This window comes from Panthera tigris, chromosome C1, assembly GCF_018350195.1.
Source record: "Panthera tigris isolate Pti1 chromosome C1, P.tigris_Pti1_mat1.1, whole genome shotgun sequence".
NCBI classification, from domain to species: Eukaryota; Metazoa; Chordata; class Mammalia; order Carnivora; family Felidae; genus Panthera; species Panthera tigris.
Genome location: NC_056667.1, coordinates 33,210,170 through 33,233,692, shown reverse-complemented (window position 1 = coordinate 33,233,692; position 23,523 = coordinate 33,210,170). Strand labels below are relative to the sequence as shown.

The following is a 23,523-nucleotide window of genomic DNA, read 5'->3' as shown; positions in this document are numbered from 1 at the left end:
TGCTTGGGTGAATTCAAGGTTGTTCAAAAACCAATCCCATAATGTGCTTGTCTGTTACCAGTCCAAAGCCTTTCCCCACAACTTCTCGTTCATGTACAAAAGCAAACAGAAAATTTCACCCATGCACTGTGATAGTTAACTTTATATGTCAACTTGACCAGGCTACAGGGTGCCCATATATTTGGTCAAACATTATTCTGTTTCTGGAAGGGTGTTTTCGGATGAGATTAACATTTAAATTGGTAGAGTGAGTGAAGCAGAGTGCTGTCCCTAATGTGGGCCTGCCCCATCCAATCAGTTGAAGGCCCGAATAGAACCAAAAAGCTGACCCTCTCCTAGTAAGAGAGAATTCTTCTGGCCTGACAGTCTTCAGCCTGGAACATCCACCTTTTTCCTACTTTCGGACTCAAACGGATATATTGGTTCTTCCTGGGTCTCAGGCCTGTCAGCCTTGAAACTGGAACTACACCATTGGCTCCCCTGGGTCTCTGACTTGCTGACTAACCCTGCAGATAGATCTTGGAAAGTGCCAGCCTCCATAATCATATGAGACAATTCCTTGTAATAAATCTCTTTATACATATAAAGATAACACAAATACATTTTTCTCTGGAGGACCCTAACTATTATAAGCACCAACAGAGAGAACTTCTGACAGAAAGATCTAGTTTCTGTTGGGTAGAACTGTGTGCTCATCTGCAAACTGATAGCCAGTACCTCCACAAAGAGGCCAGATCACCTTTGTGGAGTGACTTGAAAGTGAATAGGCTTCTTTCTGCAATCCACACCAAAAAATGAGGCTCATTATTTTATCCTCATACATGGTCTACCGACTTCCTATTTGAAATCAATACTCTCTGACCTAAGAGGCTGTTTGCCACACAAGTAGTCAAGTCTACCAGAATGATGGTCTTATAGGAAAAAAAATGCCTCTACCTTTGTGGTTAAAACTACCGTTTTTCTGGCTGGGCCTCTCTAAATCCCGGGAGGAGATTCAAAAGGGCCAGGGTAACAGACGAACTCATTCATGGCTGTTTTTTCAAGGTCACACACACAGCTGGGCTGCTGTGTTTGAAGCTGTGTGTCCCAGCTCCGTGATTGTACTCTGCAGTCTTTTTGGGATTATGGCTACCTCATTTAAAATTCTTATACCTGGTTATCATCAATAGGTAAGTTAGCTTTGAAAACATGTACATTAGCTCTGGATGTCAGGACACTATGCTGCAAAAAAGCATCAAGGAAATAGAAAAGAAAGGATGGCCTGTTTTATCCCTCTAGCTGACCTACCCCCTGTTCCAGAAGAAAGAAGGAAGAGTGTGTGACCCAAAAAATGTTTACTTTTAAAAAGCTGACTTTGGGAGCTAGAGGCCTGCCCTGAGAAAAGAAGAAACGCCATTCTGGAGGGGATCAGAGAAAAGTCAGGGACTGGGCACCATTACTTCATGACTAAGAGGTCAAGAGCAAGCTGAAGTAGAATGAAGTTCCTCTATAAATAGTCCCTCGAGTAGAGAACACCTGTATCTTGGTGACACACATTCACCATCACCACCTAAACTTAATGTGATTGTTCGTCTGGTTTTCAAGAATTCTTCCAGGACAGTGGGAACTTGAAGTCCCCAGAAGGATGACAGAGTTTAGAACTGAGTCCTGGGAGGAAGGTGATATGAACAGAAATCACAAGGTCTAGATTTGGGGAAAGGAGATGAGATGTTTCAGAATCAGGTGTTGGGCCAGCAGCCTAAAATGCAGGGCCCGGTGCCGGACCTTCAGGGGGGCAGATAATGAGGCACAGCCCTAAAAAGAAGGAACTTTGAGCCCCTGAAGGGCAGGGCCAATGTCAGAAGGCCAGGGCAGGATCATATCCCTGAGTGGGGAAAGCTCCGGTGCTTGAGGGGGGAGTAAGGAAGGGTCCACCTTCATGGCCATGTCTCCATTAGCATGGCCTTTTTCTTCTGGCTTGGGGACAGTTGATGGCTCTGATTTCTGGAGTTCCGAGCAAATGATTAGAGGCGCTGTATTTTTCCCTCCATCATGAAGGCAAGGCTCGAAGAAAGGGCGAAGGGGGCCAGAGAAACTGTGGGTGAAAGTAAAGATGTGGGATCTGCTGGTCACATTGTAGAAGGAAATGACTCCAGCTTCATAGTCTAGGAAAACCCCCACACACTGTGGGGGCTCTTTCAGGCGCAGGATGGTCTGCGGGGATGTGAGAGCTTCATACTTCTTCTCACTACTCTGTCTTACAAGCCAGTGTCCATTGGCCGGCGTGGCGGTGACCTTGCCCTTCCTGCCCACAGACTCGCTACACACCCCCAGGGCCCATTTGGTCTTATCTCCCACCAACACCTCCCAGTAGTGACAGCCCGCCGTGAAGTACTCAGCTCCCAGGACGCTGACAACAAAGTCAAATCTCTGGGGGCCGTCGGGCACAGGCTGCTTTCTTTCTCCAAGTTTCACACGCCTCCGGTCCTCAGACAGCATGAGTTTGGGATGTGCTGTGTCCGGGTCCAGGGTCACTGCCACTGCAGAGAGTCACCGACAGGTGAGGCTGGGGAAGACAAGGTCTCAGATCCCCTGAGATCTTTGGGATCTTTGGGTAGCTTTGGAGGGAAAGATAATCCCTAGGCTGTGACCACTGTCATTGGTCTATTTGAGTCCATGGTTCTCCCTCCCCTATAAGTACTAGAACCAAAGAAAACTGTCTTCCAGTCCCTCAGATCTGTTGGCGGTGTATTAAGTGAAAGAGGAAAAAGTATTTCATCATCTGTGAAGCTGCCTTAATCCTTAGGAAATACTGCCTTTGTCTTCGATGTTCCAAAGGAATCTAATGTATGATAAACATGGGCTTTGATGTTAGATCCAGTAGCCAGCTAGGATGTCCCAGCTCTGCCACTCGCTGGTTATGTGATCTTGGGCTTGTTGTTTATCTCCCAACTTTAGTTCCTTCCTCTGTAAAATGGGAGTAGGGCTGTTGTACAGATTTGAGGAACTAATGCATGAGATAGTGCCGAGTTCACACAGTGAGGGTGTGATGCTCATTTTGGTAGCTAAAATGGGGCACCCGGGTGGCTCTGTCGGTTAAGCATCTGACTTCGTCTCAGGTCATGATCTCACAGTTCGTGGGTTCAAGCCCCACATCGGGCTCTGTGCTGACAGCTCAGAGCCTGGAGCCTGCTTCAGATTCTGTGTCTCCCTCTCTCTCTTCCCCTCCCCTGCTCATCATCTGTCTCTCTCTGTCTCTCAAAAATAAGTAAACATTAAAAAAATAAAATTATTGCTTATGATTACTATTGCTAAATGTTAGGATAGAGAAAAGGATTCAAAAGGATTCTTCCTTAAAATTGTGGACTATAAGGGTCACAGTGAGCCTCTCTCCTTCACCAAGTACAGAAAACAGGCTCTTCTTGGAGAGTAAATCCGTGAAATCTGTACTCAGTCAAGGTGGTGGGAGGAAGCCAGACCTCGAATGTCAGAAGAGTTTGTGAGCTCCTGGAGTGCCAACCAAGGTGACCTGGTGTTCTCTTAAGTGCCAACTCACCGATTCTATTAGACCTGCCTGAAGGAAGACGTGTGGATAGAAGGGGGATGAGCAGCTGGAAAACTGATACGGACTACAAAACAGTGAAAATAACAGGTCTCGTTAAAACAGCAGCAACAGATTGCAAGCTATTTCGGAATAAAATGAAAAGAGATGTGCAAATCTTTTAGAATGAGCCTGCGAAACTTTTGTGTAGTACGCGTTGTTGGAGCTTCTGCGTCACCCATTCACTTTTCTGAGAGTCTCAATCACCACGCCCCAAGAAAACTGATCATCAGAGAAAGAAGGATGTGGCAGGGGTGTGGAAAGAGACAAGAGCGCTGGCTGTTGGCCCAGCTGTGGGATAGGAAGGACCTCCCCAACTTGAAAGCACGGAAGAGACAATACAGGAAAAGATGAATAAATTTGACTCCATAAAAAACAAAATGTTCATACATAAAAAAATAATATTATAGGGAAAGTAAAATGAAAATGAAAAAGTCAGAAAAATAATTTGTGAAAAACATGACAAAGAACTAGTATGCTTTATATAGAAATAATATCCTCACTAATCAAAAAGTAGGCAGAACAGGGGCGCCTGGGTGGCTCATTCGGTTAAGCGTCCGACTTCGGCTCAGGTCACGATCTCACGGTTCATGAGTTCGAGCCCCATTTTGGGATCTGTGCTGAAAGCTCAGAGCCTGGAGCCTGCTTCGGATTCTGTGTCTCCCTCTCTCTCTGCCCCTTCCCCACTGGCACTCTGTCTCTCTTTCTCAAAATAAATAAGCATTAAAAAAAAAAAAAGTAGCCAGAACAGGACAGGAGCAGACAAGTCACAAAGATGAAATGTGAATAACCAACAAACCTAAGATAAATCTCAAAACTCATAGAGAACTCATAGGAAGATCAAAACAAAGAGGGGAGACTTTCTAACTCTAAATGTGAACCCCAAAATCACAAAGATTTTTCAAAACTGATAAGCAGACAATCAGATTTGATTTTTACAAAGTTCTAAATGACAGTCTGAATTCCTCAGGACCAGAGCAATGGGCTCTGAAATGTGGATGATTTGGCTGGTGTGACTTACCAAAGTGCAGCCGGGCCCTCCTCCAGCCTGGAAGACGTAAAGGGGATGCCTGAGTTTAAGGACAGAGAAACGGGGAAGTCTTGGGGCTTGGGCGTCAAATGCAGGGAAAGTGTACCTCACCTGAGTTCGCTGCAGCTCTCTTCAACTCTAATAAAAGAAGAAACCAGGGGGTGAGCTATCACTGGAAACACAGAATCCACAGGAGACAAGGTGATACAGGAGTCATAAGCACATGGGACACTTACTCAGTTCATTCCGGAGGGTCTCTAAAGAAGAAAAACAGTTGGACCAATCAGAACAAGGGCGTCGACCTGCCCAGTATGCTGCGGTCCCATCCCAACCACACCCCCACATGAGATCCTGGGGAGCAATGCCCTGAGCTTCCCCGGTGACGGGGCCAGCAAGAGCAGCGGGCCCCCAGCCGTGGGCCAGCGCGCCCCAGAGACACCGCAGAGGGTCACCAAATTCCTGCGGCCCCCCACATCTTCCCGGCAGACCAAGTAATAACACATCTTCTACACACAGGTCACGACAACATCAACATTTGTAGATGTTGCGGGAGAAGCCTAAAATATCAGTTCACTTGAAACTATCACCAAATTTCCACTAGATTTTCTTCTGTATGTTTCCTCAGTGTAAAATAAAATAGACATGTCACGTGCCTGAAGACTTTTTTTGTTACAAAGAGATTCTCGTTCGTGAAGTGGCGGAGACCCACTTCTCCACACGTTCACTTTAAAGAGGACGCACACGCTTTGGATCCCACCTAAGGGAATGTCCCCCCTAGGTGATCAAAGGGGGTCTTCCAGGCGGCTTCCCCTTTGGGAGGTACAGCTCTTCCCGGTGAGACGGTTCCCGCATAGAGAGCAGATAACAGTTATGCGGGAAAGAGGAACAGGGAAGAGTTGAGAAAAGCGGGCTGTGGGAGCCAGTATATCCCCAGCCCCCAGGGCCTCAAGTACCCTTGCCCCCCTCTTCTGCCCCAACGAGTGAAACTGAGACACTCATCCTAGAGCAAAGACGTCAGCAGAAGGAGGTTTGCGCCACAGGTGAGGAGCGGAACTTACTGAGCACTTTATGGAGCCTTCCTAAAACAAACAAACAGAAAAAGGCACAAGTGAACACATGTGGCCACTTTATCCCTGGGACGCACGCGGGAAGGCTCATGGCTCCGTCCCCTACTGTGAAGGGGGCGATGACCATCCTGTCGGCCCCTAATCCAGTCACATCTCTCAAAGCTCAGACCCTTGAACCTGGCGGCGCCACTTTCCCCAGTGACCCAGGCTGCCCAGAACTTCGGTTTCTCCCTTCTCTTCCCTTTTTGCCCGGCTCCTTTTCTCTTTCTGTCTGAGTGTTTCTGTACGTTTGTGACTGTGTGTACACGGGTGTGTCCCTTGCTCTCCTTCTATAACCTACTGTTTATAATAGCTATGGTGTCCAGCGGGAGGCCTATAGCATTGGCTTGTTGGCTCGTATTGTTCTCGACAGTAACTCCCCTGAAGAACTGCAGAGAGATTGGTAAATTTGGAGATCCCAGGTCTCGGGACATAAACTGTAAGCTCCTGAGACTACTGTGCTTGTGGCTTTTCTGGAGGCGCCATCCAGCCCACATTTTCTCCTAGCACTGGCCTTGCCAGAGAACTAAAGTTACACGTTCGAGTTCACTGCCAGGCCCTGTGCTAAGGGCGGGGCATGTGTTAGGCATTAGGCACTTGGGCAGTGAAACCGAATACAATACAGCCCCCAAAGAGCTTATGGTTGATTTTTACTATTCCCACTACTAACAGTCTCCATTTATTGTGTCCTGTTCTCATAACGAGGTGGGCACTGAACCCCCTCCACCATGTGAGGTGCATACAATTAGTATCCCCATTTTATAGAGTAGTTGTCTGAGGCTCAGAGGGAGGTAGAAATTTGCCCAGGTGACCAGGCTAGTAAGTGGCCGAGGAGGCAGGATTCCAACCCACATCTGCCTGGCTCCCAATCAGAGGTCAGCCCCACTACACCACCGTTCCTTCCACTCTTGAACAGAGCAGCCATAGCATCCCTGAGTTGTGCACGAACCCACACTTCCATCGCCTTGGAGGAGATGTAAGCAGGGAGGAGAGGAGATGTTGAAATCGCCATTTCTGGTCCAGTGACTTGTCTTCCCAGCAAGACCTTAAGGGCATAGCCCCTGTTTGTTTGTGCCCTGAGTGTCTAACTTTTATGCTCAGTGGCTTACAGCAGACACTCGATTAATGAAGATGAAATGGCAGGAAGAAAAAGGAGTACCAGGCTTTGTAATAAGAAGTTTTGTCTATTTGAGTCCTGAAAACAATCAGGTGAGGGGACTTACTGTCCCCATTTTACAGACGAGAAAACTGAAGCTCAGAGCAGTTAAGTGCCTTGTCTAAGGCCGGTAAGCAGCAGAGCGGTGATCTGAGCCAGGTATCACTGACCCAGTCGCTGACTCCAGAGCCTGTGACCCTCCCATCATATGATACCGCCTCTCTCGGTGCAAAAGTTGTATGGATTCCTCAGATTTTTCATACACCCCACATGACCATAATAGTACCTTTCTAAATAGTAAATAGACCTTCTTTTTCAATGATTGACAGAAAGGCTGGTGTAGGGACCTCAGGCCAATCCAGACCCGTGAATGCTGATCAAGTGCACCCCCTCACCATGGCCACCGGCCCTATAACCCCTTGATATTGGAAAGTGAATTCCAATAATATTAATGGAAAATGTGTGTGTGTGTGTGTGTGTGTGTGTATAAAGTATGTATCATAGACTGTCAGCATTCATGTAGAAATAGAAAGAATATATTCTTTGTTATTTGTTCCCTGCTCTTTATTCTACACATATAATTACCTTTTTCTTTTGCGTGGTCTGAGAGAAGATTTTCTAGAGAAAGAAAAGTAAATGAGATTCTGTGCCGTTACTCTGAAGTTTCCCGATGCCTATTGAGTTCACCTGCTCTTGAACCTCCCTGTCTCCACCTCCACCTCCCTGACCCAGGCCCTCACCATCTCTCATCTGGATGACAGAAGTGGTGCCCCCCAACCTGCCCCCACATCTTGTCCCATTGCTCCCTCTGGTCCTTTCTCAACACTGCAGCCGGAGAGAGCTTCTCGAAGCACAATTCTGGCCAAGATTGCCCGGTTCACTGCTTTACCACTGCTCTGATAGGAAAGACCAAAACCCTTCACGTGATCTACAGGGCGTCACCTGGGCTGACCCCTGCCAAGTCCACAGCCTCATCCGCTGTCATCTTTGGCCTCATTTCCACACTTTGTTTCTTTCACATGCTGTTCCTTCTGCTGCACATGGTTTTCTATTCCCTCTTCCCTCCAGACCGCCTGTCTTCTAGATCATACATCACTTCCTCAGGGCCCCCCTCTCCTGTCCCTGAAGCTTGGTTGTTTCCTCCTGGTTACAGTCTTTACAACCCTTAGAACTCCCTCTCGTGGCATCTGTGCGCAATTTGTTTGTATAATCATTTCATTCACATATGCTTCCTTGATTAGACTGAACGCCCCAAGAAGGCACAGACTGTGTGTGTTTTTACTCGCCATTGTGTCCCCAGCCTCCAGTATGGTCTGGGGTGCTTCGGAGACAATTACTAATTGTTGAACGAATAAAAGCTTCCCCCACGTTAGATCTACATGACTCCCACAGGAGTGGAGAGCAAGACCAAGGAATGAGTTCACATACAAAAACCACCAAACATACTGGAAGGCAAGCTGTGACAAGTAAGAGTCTGCAAAAACTGGAAATGGCAGGTATAGACCCCCCACCACCCCTGCCACCAGGACATCAGATGTTGGGACTTTCAGGTGCACAATTTAAATCAGTGGTCATTGGGAGCACGAAACCAATAAAACACAGTAACATCCCCACCAAGCTCAAGACACTTACCTACCTCCACGACCTGTTCATAGAGAAGATTCTCTGGAAGAAAGAAAGATGTGTCAGCTCAGTTAAAGGAAGGACTTTTTCTAGTAGGCAGGGTTGTCCAAAGATGGCCCACGCAAGCTGCCTGAGTAGGACTTTGCTCCTCGTCCCTGTGGGTGTGTGACTATTTGAAAGGATTAGAGGATCTTCAAACCATCAGATGGGAAAGGAGTGTTGGCTTATATGACTTTCAGGATCCTTTGTGACCCCGAGATCCTATGAAATTCAACCACATTCACAGGGGTTTTATCTAATGGATAGCACTGCATTTCTTAATTAATTAGAAGACTGGCATGATCAGTATTTTCCTAATTTATCAGAAGATGAGAATTCACAGCTCTGCCCAGGAGTTTTCTGCAGTTTCTTTGACCCTCTCTGCAATGTGAGTCCCCCAGCATGGCTCTACCAGTTTGCTCTCAGCCAGCTTGCAGGGTCTGCAACCTAGGGATAACTCATGTCCACATCTACTTCCTCCCGGCCATTTCCTAGAGAAGCCTCAGTCCCACTTCTCAGTCTCGGCCGGGACTCCCTTACCACTTAGTTACCTTTGGATCTTTTTTGCTTCCAAATGAGGCAAACGCCTGCCATGATGAGAAGCCCCAGGAAAGGCAGGATCACAGCAAGAGCCATTGCTGAGGAGGAGATCTTCCCTGCAGATGGGGCTGAAACAGAAACCACCAATGACCACCCTCAAGGGCCCCACTTCAGATGGCAGGCGGCTCAGGCACATCCCAACCGTCTCCATCAAGTTTAGGGAGAGACCTCCGGCCAAGACAGGTGAGTGTCTTTGCTTCTGTCAGTAACTCCAACCCTGAATGACCCGGGGACAACTTTAAAGTGAGATACTCGACTCTTAGGAGTGGTGTTGATGCTCCCGCCTGAAGACAGTGGGTTAAACTCAGCCTTTCAACCACAACCTCATGCTGCCTTATATGAAACCATTATCTGGGGACTTTGGAGGATAGGAGGTGCTTCCTCAGGGGCCATCTCCAGTCTTCTCATGAGTACCCACCTGCCTCCCTGTCAAGTGAAACAACAGTCAGTGACATCTTTGCCCTGAGCCCTAGCAGCAGGGGCAGAACAGATTCCGGGGTGCTACAGCAGTAGATTAAAGCCTAGGCAGGAAGAAAGGAGAAAGGAAAGAAGAAAAAAAGAGCAGAAGAGGCTCCGTCACAAGTGGTGGAGAGCCTGGGCTGGATGCAAGACCTCACTCAACATTATGTGACCCTGAGCGAGAGACTGAGCCTCCCCAAGCCTGGCTTACCATCTGTAAAATAGAGATGATAATAATCCTTGTTCCACTGGGTTGTTGGGAGATTTAAAAGGATCATGGGGCACCTGGGTGGCTCAGTCAGTTAAGCATCTGACTCTTGGTTTTGGTTCAGGTCATGATCTCACGGTTCCTGAGTTCCAGCTCTACATCGAGCTCTGTGCTGACAGGGCAGAGCCTGCTTGGGATTATTTCTCTCCCTCTCTCTCTGCCCCTCCCCTGCTCTCTTGCTCTCTTTCTCTCTCTCTCTCTCTCAAAATAAATAAACTTAAAAAAATTAAACAATTGGGCGCCTGGGTGGCTCAGTCAGTTGAACATCCGACTTCAGCTCAGGTCACGATCTCGCGGTTCGTGAGTTCGAGCCCCACGACGGGCTCTGTGCTGACAGCTCAGAGCCTGGAGCCTGCTTCGGATTCTGTGTCTCCCTCTCTCCCTGCCCCTCCCCTGCTCATGCTCTGTCTCTCTCTGTCTCAGAAATAAATAAAACATCTAAAAAAAATCTTTTTTAATTAAACAATAAATAAATAGGGGCATCTGGGTGGCTCAGTCGGTTAAGCCTCCGACTTCGGCTCAGGTCATGATCTTGCAGTTTGTGAGTTTGAACCCTGCACTGGGCTCTGTGCTGACAACTCAGCCTGTAGCCTGCTTCAGATTCTATATCTCCCTCTCTTTCTGCCCCTCCCCAGATCTCTCTCTCTCTCTCTCAAAAATAAATAAACATTAAAAATTTTTGTTTAAATAAAGAAAGGGATAGGCAGGTAAAGCACTTAGCACTCAGTGAGAGGCAGTGGCAGTAGTAAGAGAAGGGAGGGGGCAGAGGTCATGACCCTTGCTTACTCGGGACCCCAGGCCACAGTCTATCTTTCTGGGCTCTAAAACCACTCTGCTCTGCCACATGGCCTCCATGTCTCAAGGATCTTTAAAAGGTTCATACCCCTTTAACCCCTCAATTCTACTTCTAGAAACACATTCTAAGAAAATAAAGTCACTTGCCAAAATATGTGCAAAGGTGTCCACTGCACCACTCATTATAATAGGAGGAAAAATTAGAAACCATCCAGATGTCCAGAAATAGGGCTTCGATTAATTTTATTCAGCCATAACCACACAATGAAGCACTATGTAGCCCTTAAAGGTCACGTTGCAGAGAACTACTGAAGGACATGGGCGGAAAATGCTCATGACATTAGAAGTGGAAAGGAAGAAGACACCAGGTAGAAAATTACATACGTGCAAAGACATACGCACTCAGAGATACACGCACACAAGACAGTCTTGAAAGAAATGCCCCAGGGCCCCTGGGGTGGCTCAGTCCCTTAAGCGTTGGGCTCTTGATTTCCGCTCAGGTCATGATCTCATGGTTCCTGGGATCCAGCCCCGCATCGAGCTCTGTGCTGACAGCATGGAGCCTGCTTGGGTTTCTCTCTCTCCTCTCCCTCACCCCCTCCCCCTGCTTGTGCTCTCTCTCTCTCTCTCAAAATACATTTTTTTTTTTAACGTTAGTAGTTCTCTCTAATTTATGACATTATAGGCCATTTGTTGGTTTCTTTAAAATGTTCCTCGTTTTTTTTTTTTCAAGTTTTCTGCTGCAAACATGTGTTACTCTTAGAATTTAAAAAAATGTGAGAATTCTTTATAAAGTTTCCACTAAGGTAGGAGTTTTCACCAGAGGCTTCAAGCCCATTTACGGCCCCAGCTTTTACCTGCTATGACCATGGCTGCCGTCTTCTCTTGGCCAAGGGCCAAGTTGCGGAAGGTGCAGGACACGTTCCCGAGCGTGCTGTCCCTGACTCTGCTGGACACCGCTGTCCGGAAGAGCCCAGCTTCCAGGGAATGGGCCTCCGACAGCGATAGAAGCACCCTGCCCTGAGGGTCTCTCCACTCGGCCCAAGGCTTTGGGAACCATCCCGCCGACCTGCACACCAGATGGATCCATCCAGCGTCGTAGCCCTTCACGTGGATGTAAGGGTCGGAGCCTACAACTGGGAGGGGGACAGGGAACAGAGACGCCTGGCCGTGGGGGCGCGGTCCCCGCGGGAGCCCTCCCCCTCTTCCCACGGTCTCCGGGGTGGGGGGGCAGCAGGGGCTGCTCACGGCACGTGCATGCCCACCCTCTCCCCACCTTCATCCTCCTCCCCACGGGGTGAGACAGTCTCTGGCTTCATCCTCATACCTTCTCTAATCCGCCCCTAGGGTAACTGCACCCCACGATTCAGATCTCGGGGGCACCTTAGTCCCCCTTGGACAATGACTAACCAGCCACCTGCAGGGTCACGGTGCCCTCTCGAGTCAGGTTTCCGATCTGGACCTGGCATCGGTACTGCCCTCGGTCCTCCAGCCGGACCTGGCGGATCTCCAGGCTGACGCTCCCCTCTCGGGCGTCCCTCCGCATGGCCGTTCGCCCCTTGTACTCCGGCATCACGCCTTCCTCCCGGTCTTTCCCGTCCCGGAACACGTGCACCGCCTGGGAGCGGTCCGGGTGTGGGGACCGCAGCCACGTCACCGCGGTGGGCACGGTGACCGGCCACAGGGCGAGCGGGCAGGGCAGCTCGGCTGTGCCCCCTAGCGGGGCCAGGTGGAAGTTGCCAGTGTCCCCTGTGCGGTGCGGACAAAAAAGGGACAAGGGCGTCTGGGAGGGATGGGAGCGCAGGAGCTATGCCATGGACGAAGGGGACGTCTTGGGGAAGGGCAGGGCCTGGGAAGGGCATGGGAGGGGCCTGGGAGAGGACTGGGGGGGTGGGGGGTGGGTTAGAAGTGAACGCGAGAAGAAATAAGGCCCCCTTGCGCTTGGGTCTCCTTCCGCAGACGTCCCGGACACGGGAAGAGGTTCACAAACTCCTACCTGACACACGCATGGGCAGGCAGAGGAACACGAGTGCCACGAGGCAGCCGGAGAGCCAGGCGCCCGAGGAGCTTGCCATCTCCATCCGAACTAGGAGGACAGACACAGGGAGACACCAGAAAGGGCTGGTGAGCTTGATGAGGGAACGGGGACAATGGAGGAGGTGGGGGCGCAGGCACGAGCCGCACAGCAAGCACTCTGGAATCCCACAGCCCAGCTTGGCTACTTACCTCCGTGGAAACTCGTGACTTAACTTCTCTGAGTAACCTTGTGACTGAGGCTCTGCTTCTCCATCTTTAAAATGGGTATAATAGCTGTGCCTCCTTGCAGGATTATTGTGAGGATTGGAGGACGTAAGTGCTCAACATGGAAGCCGTGACTGAGGGCCATGGTGACAGGGAGGCTGAGACACCGAGTGTGATTTCGAAGGCATAGGCAGGGGTCTGGAGAAACAAGAACTTACACCCAGAACTAACCAGGTGCACACCAGAATATAGGCTTCTTCTAGCATTTAGTGTCTCAAGCCAGGCTTGGCAAGGGCCTGTTGCTGGCCCTTCCACAGTTGCTCTTCCATGCACAGCGGATTCAAGTCTTAGCTCCATTCATGTACTAGCTCCATGTCCCTGGGAATATTGTTTAAAATCTGTGGGCCTCCAGTGCTTAATCTATAAAGGGGGGAGCTTCTTCCCAGATGCAAGGAGATAATGCATGGAAAGCACTTGCCGCAAATGCCCGGCAGAAAAAGTGCTCAATAAAAGTGCTGTAGTTGTTATTACTAAATCACCTTGTGCATTAACCACAGTTTAGTTATTACTAAATGCACCTTGCGCATTAACCAAAAGGACACCCTAGAGGATTCCCTACTATAAAACTCTCCCCACCTACTTGTGACTGCCTGAAATTCCTTTCGGGGGAACCAAACCTTTTCATGCCACAACCGGGGATGAAGTTTAAAGGTAAAAAAACACTCCAGGGAAGAGATAATGTCTCTTGAATTCTCCCCAAGATTTCACATCCTTTCTAAAGAGGAGGGTTTTTGTAGAAGTCCTCAGGTCAGGTCCCGGAAGGTCTTGGAATAGGGCAAAAAGAGACTTGGAGGAGGTGGGGCCATCAAAGGGAGGAGGAAAAACGGAGGATGGACTTAAGCTTTGAACGAATTTCCAGTTCTGTTTCTCTCATGGCAAACAGCACACTGCTTTAGGGTTGTTTTTGTTTCGTTTGTTTTTGTTTTTCAGTCACGACGCATGTAATATCCATCTCTAATCCCCTAGGGTTGCAAATGGCAACACAGCACTAGGACACACTGAGGTTAGGATGACAATTAGGACATTTTTCCCCCCTCTATCTCACCCACTTTCCCACAGGTTACCAGCTACTCAGAAACTGAATAGAGAAGTTAGGCAAAGGAGACACATATTTCATGTGTCTTTTTTTTAAAGTGTGTATTCTGTTGTTGGGTAGAGGGTGACGAGTGTAATGTAAGGTCTTAGCTTTTTTTATTAAAGATGTGACTTTCATGCATAATCTCATCTGAAAAGAGCAAAGAGTAAGACAATGGGAAAATTCCCAAGAATCTAAGGCTAAATAAAGCCAAATGGTAAAAGAAAAGCTAGTAGACCTAGCGAACTGAGGGCTGGAGTCAGATGCCTTGGTTTCAGTCTTGTCTTGGTCCCTAACTGACTATGTGACTCTATAACTTTGAGCAAATCACTTAAACTCTTAGGCCCTGAGTCTCCTGTCTTGAAAATAGGAGATTCACTTACATTTGCTGAATTCATTGTAAATTGGGAAGGAACAAGAGGTAAAGAAACGTTACTTGGGGGCGCGTGGATAGCTCAGTCGGTTAAGCATCCACCTTCAGCTCAGGTCATGATCTTGCAGTTCGTGAGTTCGAGCCCCACGTTGGGCTCTGTGCTGACAGCTCAGAACCTGGAGCTTGCTTCCGATTCTGTGTCTCCCTCTCTCTCTGCCCCTCCCCCACTCACACTCTCTCTCTGTCTCTCAAAAATAAATAAAACATTAAAAAAAAAGAAATGTATTTGCCTTTGATTCAGTAAGAAATATCCTGGAAATCTATTCTAAGAAAAGAATCTTAAATATAAAAGGTCACATGATCTCACCAGTATGTTTATAAAAGTGAAAAACTGGACTATCTATAGGTACATCAATAAGGAAATGACTAAGTAAATTATGGTTCATCAAGCCTGTGTTTCAAATGATTAGTTTCAAACTAATAATGATGTGTTAAAATCAAAATACAAAATAACATATTTACAATGATTATAACTAAAGAGTGTGTAAGAAAGGAGTTGAGAGGAAGTCCTATAAAATATGAATATTAATAATTAAGGTGTTGGTGGGGCACGTGCGTGGCTCAGTCAGTTAAGCATCCAACTTGGCTCAGGTCATGATCTCACAGTTCGTGAGTTCAAGCCCTGTGTTGACAGCTCAGAGCCTGGAGCCTGCTTCAGATTCTGTGTCTCCCTCTCTCTCTGCCCCTTCCCCACTTATAGTCTGTCTCTCTCAAAAATAAATAAACATTAAAAACATTAAAATTAATTAAGGTGTTGGAAATATAGACAATTTTTTCTCATCTCTATTTCCTAACTTATTAATAAAGCATAATAAAATAATAAAAAGACATAACACAAAACTAAATTTAGCAAAAAATAAATACACTTATTAAAGGATTTTGATTAGATGGAGCTTTTCTTAACCGACTGAGCCACCCAGGCGCCCCATAGATGGAGCTTTTCTAACTCCGGTATACTATGAAAAGGAAAAATTATATATCGAGTGTTTGTCTTGCAGTTCTTTGCTAGAAATAACTTAATTTGGAAACTTGATGCCTACATTTACAAAATTATGAAGAGCAGGATTAGTCAGATTAGTCAGATTGTAATTTTGAGAGCCTTCAGAGGGCAGAGCGGTGCTGAAGGAGAACCAGGGTATTCAATGTACGTTTCCAAGTCAGATGGAGAGAAGAAACCTAAGTAAGATCGGGAGGAGAAGCAAAAGATGGTAGAAGGGGGACAGAGTAGAAGAAAAAGACTGAAAGTATAAAAGGGTGAACAGACAGTGCGTGGGAATCCTCCATCACCGGCTCTCTGGGTACTTACTACCTCTGCTATGAGTCCCCCATAGTACAGCAGGTCCTCCAAACACATTGTTAATCTAATTAGGTATTTTTTCATTCCTATACCTGAACTTTAACTTTTGCTTTGTACTTATCCAACTTCAAGGAACTAAAAGCCATCTTTCCTATCTTCCCTGGTTGTGGCTATAAATTCTCTTAGACTCTGTGAGCCCCTCACACTTGCCCTCTGGGATGAGTGTTTCCTGCCCTGACAGTCACCTGCCAGTCAGCCAGCTCCAGCTCACATCCAGAAGAGCCCCATGGCATTTCAGCCATTTTTTAAAAGTTTTTATTAAATAAAATATACTGCTTTTTCTATCCCGTAGACAATCTGGAAATTATCAAAAAAAAAATAGGTAAAATTTTTAAATTTATTTTTTAAGTGTACATTTTTTTAAATGTTATTTTCAAGAGAGAGAGAGAGCAAGGGCGAATGTGGGAGGGGCAGAGAGGGGGACAGAGGATCCGAAGCAGACCCTGCAATGACAGCAGTGAGCCCAGTGTGGGGCTTGAACTCACAAACCATGAGATCATGACTTGAGCCAAAGTCGATGCTCAACCGATTGAGCCACTTAGGTGCCCCTAAAATTTTTAAATCATCTGAAATCTCTCCACCCAGAGATATATTCCGTCAAATTTTTTTCCATGCATGTATATAACTTTTTTTAAAAAATTGGACCATACCATATATGCTGCTGATATCTGTCATGTTCCCTAACCACTACATTGTGTGCATTTTCCCATACCATCAAATATTCTTTTTTTTTTAATTTTTTTTGACGTTTTTATTTATTTTTGAGACAGAGAGAGACAGAGCATGAATGGGGGAGGGGCAGAGAGAGAGGGAGACACAGAATCCGAAGCAGGCTCCAGGCTCTGAGCCATCAGCCCAGAGCCCGACGCGGGGCTCGAACTCACGAACCGCGAGATCGTGACCTGAGCTGAAGTCGGACACTTAACCGACTGAGCCACCCAGGCGCCCCTCAAATATTCTTTTAATGACTTATGTGCCACGGATATCATGGATATTCGAGAATTTTTAAAGTAAATCTATATTGTAGGATATTTAGGTTGTTTTCCAACACATTGCTGTATTAAGCATTGCTACCAGATAAGACCTGGAGGGCCAGAGTTAGAAGTCTGAGCCCTAATCTTGGTTTAGTCCCTAACTAACTGTTGACTTTGTAACTTTAAGCAAGTCACTTACATTCTTAGGCCTTGAGGTTCCCATCTTTAAAATAGAGAGACTTTTAATTTGCACTGCCAAATTGCCTTCTAGAAAGGTCATATCAGTTTACCGAAGTGAGGAAATTGCTTGTTTCCCCACAAGATTGCCATCACATGGCTTCATGTTTTTAAAAGAATCTTTGTCATTTTAATGAGTAGCAAAATGGTATCTCTTTTATTTTTTATTTATGTAAAAAATTTGTTAATGTTTTTATTCATACTTTGAGAGACAGAGAGACAGGGTGTGAGTGCGTGAGGGGCAGAGAGAGAGAGGGAGACACAGAATCTGAAACGGGCTTCAGGCTCTGAGCTGTCAGCACAGCGCCCCACACAGGGCCCAAACCCACGAACCGTGAGCTGAAGTTGGGCACCCAACTGACTGAGCCATCCAAGTACCCCAAATGGTATCTCTTTTAAAAGAATTAATGGTGTTTTGTTTTAATTTATATTTTTTTGATTACTTATTATTTGGACTTTGTCAGTTATCTAAATACTTTGTCCATTTTTTTATGTGGGCATCTGTCTCTTTAACGGTTTGCAAAATTCTTCACATAGCAACAATTTTCTTTCTACTACACGTGTTGGAAATATGTTGTCCCCAGGCACCCATTTACGTTTAAGTTTTATTTATTTCTTTATTTATTTTACGTTTAAGTTTTAAAGAGTTTAATTTCAAAACCTTCTAAATCAGAAAAAACAAAACAAACAAACACAAAAAACCACGCACGGGAAGTTCCCTTGACAACCCCAAGCAGGCTAAGAAGACTCCTCAAATCTACAAATGATTGGTCTAGATGCACAGAGCATAGGACCTGGCTAATAAGAAGGACTAAATACATGACAGCTGTAATAATAATGATAACAATATTACTTCAGTGAGAATCTTTAGACAAAACCCATCCAGCCCCCTTGTCCCTCATCCTTTTATGCTTATTTCCACTTGCCCCATTTTGTCTTCTAAAATGTACTTGTGAGTAAGGAGAAAGGGGACAGTTTCTCCAACAAACTTGAGGATCCCGAGAAAGTCAAAGGACTAAGGAGAATGAAGAGGAGAGAGAGGGAGGACTCACCACCTTTGGAATCAGGGGCCCTTTGTCCCTCACCAGCAGACCTGGAGTCTCCAAGCTGGGAACGCTCCCTCCGTCCATCCACGGAGATCAGGCTTCAGGCAGGAGCATCAGGTAGGGCTGAGGTGAGCCTGGGAAGAGTTCATCTTTTATTCTCAGCCCTCAGCCCTCAGGCCTCAGCCCTCAGCCCTCAGCCCTCAGCCCTCAGCCCTCAGCCAGGAGCTTCTCCTGCCCCACACACTCCCCTCTAGCTGCCTCCTATACACCAACCAGCCACACCCTGCCTGTCCACCCCTGATAAAGGAACAGAGCAGAAAGGAGGCTCCCTAAAAGCGAGGCAACCTCCCAGTGCTACCCGCTGCGAGGGAACTTTGCCCCAAAGCCTCCTTCCCCTCCCAGGCGGAATGATTCCCTTCCATATTTTCCATCCTGTCGCGTTCTTTCTCACAAGCTCGCTGCCCTTTGCTTTCCATATTAGAGGAAAATTGAAGATTGGTTTCAAAGACACCCACCAATGAACCACCTTCCTTACCTCACTACCTTTATCTCCAGCTGCACCCTGACATGTGCTTTCTGGCAAACAGACTTGCTGACTGTCTCCCAACATGTGATAAACCCTTTCCTGCCTGTCTTGCTTTCATAACATCCATAACTGCATATGCACAATATCCATAATTGTATCCTTAACAATGCAGTATATATCTTTATTTATCTTTGAACTTTGTAAAAATGTAATACATTGTATGTAATTCCCTGTGACTTCCTTTTGTTCGCTCAACCTTAGTTTCTGAGTCTAGCAGACATCTGTGGTGGACACCATATCCCCTCAGCAACCCCCCTCCCCGGATCCTGGGGTAGCTGAAACTTGCAGGCAAGCTGCCAGCATGCCACCTCAAAGACCACAGGGTCTCTTTGCTTGTCTGACTCGGCTCTACACAAAGGGAAGGCTGTTCGACCTGTGTGCCGCCCAGTTCAGGAACCTTAATGCCCTGAAGGGATCAACTGGGCAGTGACAGGCGTCAGTGGAAAAGGCTCCAGCCTCACACCTTGAGGGACAGTTCTGAGCTGTATTCTACGCGACACCTCAGAGAGTTGCCAGAGGAAATGAGCACAGTAGCACACAGATGTCATTAGCTCAATAATGCACATTTTATTGGTTTTTTCTTCCTTTTCTTCTCACCCATTCCTGATTCCTGGGATCACCTCCTAACTCTTGCACTGAAGGACTTAGTTCACACTCTGCTTTTTGGTGGAGTACAGATTAAAATACTGGAATTCATCCAGATTGATTCAGAGAGCTCTGGTACGTTCCTTCACCACTGGGTGGTAGACATTGTATGAATATACCAACAGTGTGTCTATTCCCTCATTGATAAAAATGTGGGTTGTGCCTGGGCCTTTGCTTTTACAAACAGTGCTGCTATGAACATTCTTTCCTGGCTCACATGTGCAAAAGTTTCTCTAGGAGAGCAATGTGCGGGGTCCATGGGGTCCATGAACTCCGGAAGCCCCTGAGACCCTTTCCTGAGGTCCCCCAGTATTGTTATGCTCGTAATAATACTAAACTGTTATTTGCTTTTTTCACTGTGTTGACATTTCATCTGCTGTTGTGGGCTTGATAGCTTCCCAATAAAAAAAGATCATGCTCTTGAGATTGATAGTGACATTAATAATTAGCGATTATTTGTTTTAGGGGCGCCTGGGTGGCTCAGTCGGTTAAGCGTCCGACTTTGGCTCAGGTCACAATCTCATGGTCCGTGAGTTCAAGCCCCGCGTCGGGCTCTGTGCTGACAGCTCGGAGCCTGGAGCCTGCTTCGGATTCTGTGTCTCCCTCTCTCTGACCCTCCCCTGTTCATACTCTGTCTCTCTCTGTCTCAAAAATAAATAAACGTTAAAAAAATTTTTTTAAATGTAATTAGTGATTTTTTGACGTTATGTAATGAAATGTGTCAACATTTGAAAGACCTGTGTAACTCAGTGAACCAGTAACTTCCAAATGACTAATGCATGTCTTGACAAAATCACGCAAAGGTAAAAGATCTACTCAAAATGCAAGAGAATTCAGTGGTAACAGAGTCTGAAAAGTTCATTACCGGCTTATACATTTTAAAGTTGCTAGGAGAGCACATCTTAAAGGTTCCCACCACAACAAAGAAATGGTAATTATGTGACCCGATGGAGGTATTAGCTGACTCTATGGTGGTAATCATTTTGCAATATATAAGGGTATCAAATCTACAAGTTGTACGCCTATATGTCAATTTTATCTCAGTAAAGCTGAGAGAAAAAAAGACAAGAAAAGTTCACCGGGATGGCTGCAGATCCCATGCTGCAGTAACCTTTCAGAAACTACCATTGGCCAAGTTTGGCCAAAGTATCAAAGAAGAATATCCACAATTAGTTGAGAAGGCGATTGAAATGCCCCTTTTCCAATCACATCCACTTCAACCACACAGCCCACTGCAGCGGATCAAATTTTTTAAGAGCTGATACGAGAATACAGCTGTCTTTTATCAAGCCAGACGCTTAAAAGATGGACAGATGTGTGAAACAAAACCACTCTTCTCACTAATTTTTTTGCTTCAGAAAATAGCTGTTCTCATAAAACATATTTTGTTTATGTTAACGTGTAAGGACATGTTTAAATGAAGTAATAATTTCTTAGTTTAATTTCTACTCTGGCAAATTTCCAAAAATATAACCCATTTAAGGTACACACACACACACACACACACACACACCTACATACATCATAATCCCTTGATATTATTTGATATCCTTGATGATTTGATATGTTCACACATTTTCAATGGTGTCAGACATGTCTTTTTACACATGGTTTGTTCAAATCTGCATCCAAACGAGACGCACATATTACATTTTGTGGTTCGGTTTCTAAAGTGCCTTTGTTCCATAATGGTCTCTTTGCCCTTTTTTTTAAAGATTTTTGTCTTTATACCCTTGATTATTGGTAAAACTTAGAAATTTGTCTCGTACAATGTCCCACATTCTGGACTTGGCTGATTGCTTTCTAGTGGTATCATTTAATTTATTTCTCTATCCCTCATATTTCCTGTGATTTGGAAAGCTGGAGGTTTGATTAGATTCAGGTTCACTTCCAGGCGGTGTGTCCAGGATGAGAGCCTTAACCTTTCTGTGTCTCAGTTTCCTTATCAGTAAATTGAGGATAAGAATGGTAACTACCTCACTGGGAGAGTATAAGGATTAAATTAGTTAAAATATATAAAATACTCAGAACAGAGCTTGACACCCAACATTTGGTAGCTATTATCATTATTTGAGGACAGCCTCCAGCTTCAAAGCTAGAGACCAAAATAAACAACAAAAAATAATCTAGGAAGTGAAAGGAAAGAGCAGAAAATTACAACTGATGTCCTCAGGTATATGAAATGAGAGAAGGTCCTGAATCCACAACATGAAAGCAAGAGGGTGCCAAAAGAAAAGTCAGGTACCAGGAAAAACTCAGAAATTACAATTTTGGAGCAGAAATGAGAACACTCAACAAAAGAAGCGGGGATGAAGTTCAGGAAAATCTCTTATAAACTAGAGCAAAACCAAGAGGTAGAAAATGAGAAAGAAAAGATTTTAAAAACAAAGGAATCTATCACAGAGAAAGTCTCCCAAAATCGAACACTACACGTTTCCTGACTGAAAGGGAGTGTCTAGTACAATGAATGAAAAAGACTTACCATGACAAGTCATTATGAGCGTTCGGAACACCAAGGATGAAGGAAAAACCTATACCCTAAAAAATTCTGGAGAACAAATGAACAAACAAAAATTACACAGGAAGTAACAGAAATCAAAATAAAAATCAGATTTCTCAAAAGTCTAGCCACATGAGAAGCTAAAAGACAACAGATCAATACCTTTAAAATTCCAAGAGAATTTGATTTCCAATCTGGAAATCTGTACCCCGCCAAACTGTCAAATGTGAGAGTAAAATAAAGCCATTTTTAGACAAGTAAGGTTTCAAACATTTACCTCCCATGAACCCCTTCTGGGGAGGTTACTGGAGAATGCACTATTCTAAAATGAGAGAATAAACCACAAATGGGAAGATCCAGGACACAACGGATTTGGCACCGGGGAGAAGAGATGGGAATCCCCAGAATGTGGTTAGGGGAAGTCCTACAACAATAGTTGCCTAGTGAGGCCAAGACGATAATTTGGAGAGAAGAGGATGGGCCTAAGGAAGGATGTCTCCAATTAAAAAAAAAGAAAAAAAAAAGACATTGAAAGATCACCAGATTCACGTGACCAGATCAAGAGATGTTTTATAGTCCAGAGGGAGAATTTGGGGAAGAATTAACAATAGATGCATACATAACTAAGTGAGTGGGGGAAAAAGGCAATTTTTGACTATAGGAAAAAAAATTATTCAATAAAGTGAATGTAATCTTAGTATGGTATACACCTCAATTGTAAAAATATACTGCGGTTGTATCAACATAAACTCTGACTCAGCCAACTAGGGAATTAAGCAGACTGGCCAACAGTCTGTTGATGGTCACAAAAAGATGACAGATGATGGATAGATAGATAGATATCATAAACTCATGGAGGAATTAGGGGGAGGGGATTTTCACTCCTTCCAGACTCTCACTCCTTCCAGACTCCCCCTCCTTCCAGACTCCAGCCTCACTATCCTGATGAAGAATCCCAAACCAGTGTCTCTACACCTGTACCTTTCTGGAGCTAGACAACTGTTCTTGCCTATTGCCACCTCGAGTGTAAACTAACATACAAACTGTGTGTGTGTGTGTGTGTGTGTGTGTGTGTGTGTGTGTGTGTGTCTCTCTCTCACACACACACACACACACACACACACACACACCTCTAATTTACCCTCTTCTTTATCCTTTCCCAAGCTAACTCAGCATACCTTCACTTTTATCAGTGGCTCCACTATTCTTCCTAATCTTCTACTTCGGCTTTTCCACTCCTTCATACCCTGCATGCAGTCCGTTTTAGAATGGCTTTCTAAAATTTTCCAAAGGCCCATGCCTGTTTCCAGCTGTATTATAATCCAGTCTAACTTGGCTACTTTTATTATTAACAATAATCCAATCACCATTCGTATAGCATTTTTAAGTGAAATTTATTAGACTTACTTCTAATTAAAAGAAGAAAGTATAAATCTTGCTAAGGTATTAAGTGTTCATTACAGAAATTTTGGAAAATACAGAAAAGCACAAAGAAGATAAAAATCCCCTCTACTCTCAAAGTAATCTGGATTTACCTATTGGTATGTTTTCATCCAATCTTTTTTCCATATGTCCAGAATAATCTTTTTTGAAAAAATAAAACAAATGTTGTGATCATGTTGTATGTGCCTCTTTTTAACTGTTTCATTTAATAAAAACATTTTATTACATCAATAAATATTCTGCTATGTCATTTTAATGACTGCATTGACT

The 23,523-nt window shown here is 45.3% G+C and overlaps 1 protein-coding gene across 9 annotated transcripts; it reads right to left on the bottom strand.

The window, feature by feature from the left end:
- Window positions 1-7: 7 nt before the first annotated feature.
- On the bottom strand, window positions 8-18,278 carry LOC102950346 (erythroblast membrane associated protein (Scianna blood group)). 9 transcript variants are annotated; one of them, XM_042997119.1, is made up of 12 exons: window positions 18,086-18,278; window positions 12,653-12,742; window positions 12,067-12,274; window positions 11,514-11,792; window positions 9,086-9,202; window positions 8,505-8,537; window positions 7,458-7,490; window positions 5,669-5,689; window positions 4,847-4,867; window positions 4,722-4,748; window positions 4,602-4,628; window positions 8-2,519 (listed from the first exon to the last, which is right to left on the bottom strand). In XM_042997119.1, exons 1-12 carry the CDS (start codon window positions 18,161-18,163, stop codon window positions 1,795-1,797), a joined length of 1,659 nt encoding a protein of 552 aa, XP_042853053.1. In that variant the 5' UTR covers window positions 18,164-18,278; the 3' UTR covers window positions 8-1,794. The 9 variants fall into 9 exon arrangements, with proteins under 9 accessions (XP_042853053.1, XP_042853054.1, XP_042853052.1 ...); XM_042997120.1 differs by having other exon boundaries at window positions 18,089-18,278; XM_042997118.1 differs by having other exon boundaries at window positions 12,067-12,405; window positions 18,119-18,278.
- Window positions 18,279-23,523: the final 5,245 nt, after the last annotated feature.

Coding starts and splice junctions, on each gene's coding strand:
- LOC102950346 (XM_042997114.1), bottom strand. CDS start 18,163: ATGGACGGAGGGAGCGTTCCCAGCTTGGAGACTCCAG. Junction 11,793..12,066: donor CGTGACCCTGCAGGTGGCTG/GTTAGTCATTGT, acceptor TCCCCCTCCCAG/TTGTAGGCTCCGACCCTTAC. Junction 4,629..4,721: donor GAGAGCTGCAGCGAACTCAG/GTGAGGTACACT, acceptor TACGTCTTCCAG/GCTGGAGGAGGGCCCGGCTG.